Source organism: Nematolebias whitei, chromosome 12, assembly GCF_014905685.2.
Source record: "Nematolebias whitei isolate Nwh7 chromosome 12, NemWhi1, whole genome shotgun sequence".
Classification (NCBI taxonomy): domain Eukaryota; kingdom Metazoa; phylum Chordata; class Actinopteri; order Cyprinodontiformes; family Rivulidae; genus Nematolebias; species Nematolebias whitei.
The window spans coordinates 32,885,277-32,888,406 of NC_056509.1; the positions used below are offsets into that span (position 1 = coordinate 32,885,277).

The 3,130-nt window shown below is 48.0% G+C and overlaps 1 protein-coding gene across 1 annotated transcript; it reads left to right on the forward strand.

Moving 5' to 3' along the window:
• The first annotated feature begins 921 nt into the window (after nucleotides 1–921).
• Nucleotides 922–2,925, forward strand: LOC119418189 (proto-oncogene c-Fos). Its single transcript, XM_037685444.1, has 4 exons — nucleotides 922–1,050; nucleotides 1,341–1,505; nucleotides 2,068–2,175; nucleotides 2,248–2,925. The coding sequence occupies exons 1-4, from the start codon at nucleotides 922–924 to the stop codon at nucleotides 2,923–2,925; spliced, it is 1,080 nt and encodes a 359-aa protein (XP_037541372.1).
• Nucleotides 2,926–3,130: the final 205 nt, after the last annotated feature.

Here is a 3,130-nt window from a genome sequence, read left to right on the forward strand (position 1 = left end):
ATGTTTCACTTTGTGCTCGTGAGTGAGTGGGCCACACGCAGCGTCCGTCCGCGCGCTCTTGACACCCAGCCGCCTCTCCTGTCGGTGCGCCGCCCGGAAACACCATATATGGCTCGGCCGGTCCACTCATTGGCTGCTTTATTATAGCGACAGTTCTGTTGCTGGAGCTCTATTCTGAGAAAAGCTTTGACTGTCCCAATTTAACAGATTTTAACTGAACACACAGGATGCAAGAAAGGTTTGCGTTTTGATAAATTAAGGTTCATTTTGTAGTTTTTTGGTTCCAACAGCTGATGGGACATATCACAGTCTCATTTGAGCAGTTTAAACAGGAAAGTGGTCATAAAAAAAAAAGATTTAGTGAATTTGATGTCATTGTTCTATATGAGAAATAAAAAAGGTAAAAAAAAAAAAAAATTGAGAATATGAGAACATCTCTCCGTGATGTACATGAATCCCATCATGTCCGTATGATGCAGATGCTGCATAAAGTGACGTAGTTCATTCATGGTGGTGGGCTCCTTCTGCAGGCGGGGGTGTCGTTTAATACGTGCTCGCTATTTTGCTGCTATATGCGTAAACAGAATAGCCCGACACTTGAAAAGCTGCAAAGTGCTGCTGCAAAGTGTCAAGAGTTTAAATGTTAAAGCATGAAGCAGGTGCGTGCGTGGTTTTCTCAGCCAGCTCTCGTGCTGTGGAATGGTTCGGTCTCGCCACTCAGATTTCATTCATAAAATTCCAGCTCACTATAAAAGGCGGGCCTCTCCACTATATCTGCACAGTTACCACTTCTGAAAGCTGGCAAATGGAGTACAAGTAGGCGTTCAGGGAGGAGGAGGCGGAATCAGTCGTGAGCAGATTGACGGTCGGATCTTTTATTATCAATTTTTATATGTTAATGCTGTGATCGAACAGAAAACCATGCGTCCAGACTCCAACAGTGATGAGTTCGACCCATCTTCCAGCTGTGGAGCAGCATCATCGCCTGGCGGGGACACCCCTGGGTGCAGCCAGCCTCCTCCTGACTCGCTGTCATCATCAGTGGGCAAGGTAAAATCTGATCCCAAACAACAAAACAAATTATATTAATTAAAAAACAACAGAGTGATGAATTGTGCGCGTTTAAATGTCAGCTTCTTTTAGGGAATATTCCCAGAGTTTATTATTTTTTCCTTATTTTACGCTGTGGCACCATTACGCGCGTCATTTGCAGATTTAGATCTCTTTGACATTTGTGATTGATGCGCTATGCAAATATTGGTAAAGGTCAGGCAAATGCGTGACTGATCCCTCATCAGAGGCTATATTATGAATTAGAGCGTTATTTTCCTCCCATCCAGGACGCAGCAGCCTCCTTTGCGCCCACATCGCCAGAGCTGAAGAGGATGGCGCAGCCGCCAGCCGCCGCACCGCCGTGCGCAAAAGGCAAAACGCGTGGCGCAGCGCAGGCAGCAGGCGCAAAGAAGGCGAAACCCTGCAACAGCAAGAAAGGGCAAAGAGAGCAGGTATGACTGCATGAACCAAGAGGCATTAACCAATTAAGTAATAGCCAATTAGTCTCTAAATTACGCACAAATTCCAGGAGCCTTTGAACTCCATCTCCTCTCCCCCCAATAAAGGTTAATGCGAGAACACGCTTTATATCGCGAGATTTTACTAAAAAACGTGAAAAGCCAATTGCAATTAAGTCTCCAGACAAATAAACGAGTTGCATAAATTAGGAACACGGTAAGTGGCTCGCGCGCCCGGAGGTGTGTATTTAATGGGTAATTAAGGCTGAAGGAGCACTGCTGTGTTAATTATGAATGAGGGGAGGAAATTGCCTGAGAACGTGCCATCGCGTTCCTGCGCGTGCCTGTGCGGTGCAGCATTTCAGAGAGAGAGAGAGAGAGAGAGAGAGACTGCACCGACTAGATCAGTATTCCCAGCACTCTCTGCTAAAGAGGATTTTCTCCATTTTTTGGCGGAGGAGATGGTGTTGTGGAGCCAATAACTGCAGATATGGCCAGAATTGGCAGGATGCTCACATAACTTATTTTTTCCTTTGTTTCTTCTGATTGATTTCAGCCTTCCAAAGAGGATGATGAGAGAAGGAGGATCAGGAGGGAGAGGAACAAGATTGCTGCAGCGAAGTGTCGGAACAGGCGGAGGGAGCTGATAGACACTCTTCAAGCTGTAAGCATGCGAGTTGGGTGAATTCATGCAGCATTCTCAACCTGATGCGCTCAATTGTTCCTGTTCCTGCAGGAAACCGATTGCCTTGAAGAGGAGAAGTCTGCTCTCCAGACTGAGATAGACAACCTGCTGAAGGAGAAGGAGAGACTGGAGCAGGTCTTGGCCACCCACAAGCCCTCCTGCAAACTCCCTGCAGATGGTGACAGCGACGGAGAGGAGGATGGCGTCACCTCCATGTTGCAGGATCCTCCAGCCTCCCCACAGCTCCTGTCCATCCTGGAGGACATGAAAACCCCAGAGATCAGTGGAGAAGTCCCCACCGGTCAAGACATGACCAGTGTCTCTTCCATCCCCGCTGCAGCCATACTGGGGAACTCCAACATCCTCCTGTGCTCCAGTGCAGAGGAGGAGGGCCTGGAGGATCTGAGAGGAGACGATCTGGATGACTTGGTGCCCAGCCTGGAGATGGAAGTGTCTTCAGAGACAGCTGCTTCTGTCCCTGACATTGACCTGAGCGGCCCCTTCTGCCTCCCAGACTGGGAGACCTTGTACAAGTCTGTGGCAAGCGACCTCGAGTCGTTACCGGTCATGTCTTCCAGTCCCACTTGTAGCAGCTACCGCTCTGTGTTCTCCTTTAACTACTCTGAGATTGAATCCATGGCTGACGGCTGCGAGGGCCTCAAAGGCAGCGTCAGCGCGTCCGAGTTACTGAAAGACAGTCTCAACTCTCCAACACTTCTGGCCTTGTGAAGAAGTTATGCAACACCGCAGTGTTTGTTTCCCAACCAGCCAGCAAGCTATATTACTCAGATATATCCTTGTAGTGTGAGCTTTGATGCTGTATAAACTGTAACCTCAAAGGTTGTGTGTAGACGACGTGTTCTTTGTGACAAAGGTTGAGTTCTTCCATATTGTTTCAGTTGTCTGGGACGAGACTTTGTGCTGGAATCCAAAT

Excerpts from the sequence above, each read along its gene's own strand:
- LOC119418189 (XM_037685444.1), top strand. The coding sequence starts at position 922 with ATGCGTCCAGACTCCAACAGTGATGAGTTCGACCCATCTTCCAGCTGT. Across the intron at positions 1,051-1,340 it reads TGTCATCATCAGTGGGCAAG|GACGCAGCAGCCTCCTTTGC; the intron begins GTAAAATCTGAT and ends CCTCCCATCCAG. Across the intron at positions 1,506-2,067 it reads AGAAAGGGCAAAGAGAGCAG|CCTTCCAAAGAGGATGATGA; the intron begins GTATGACTGCAT and ends GATTGATTTCAG.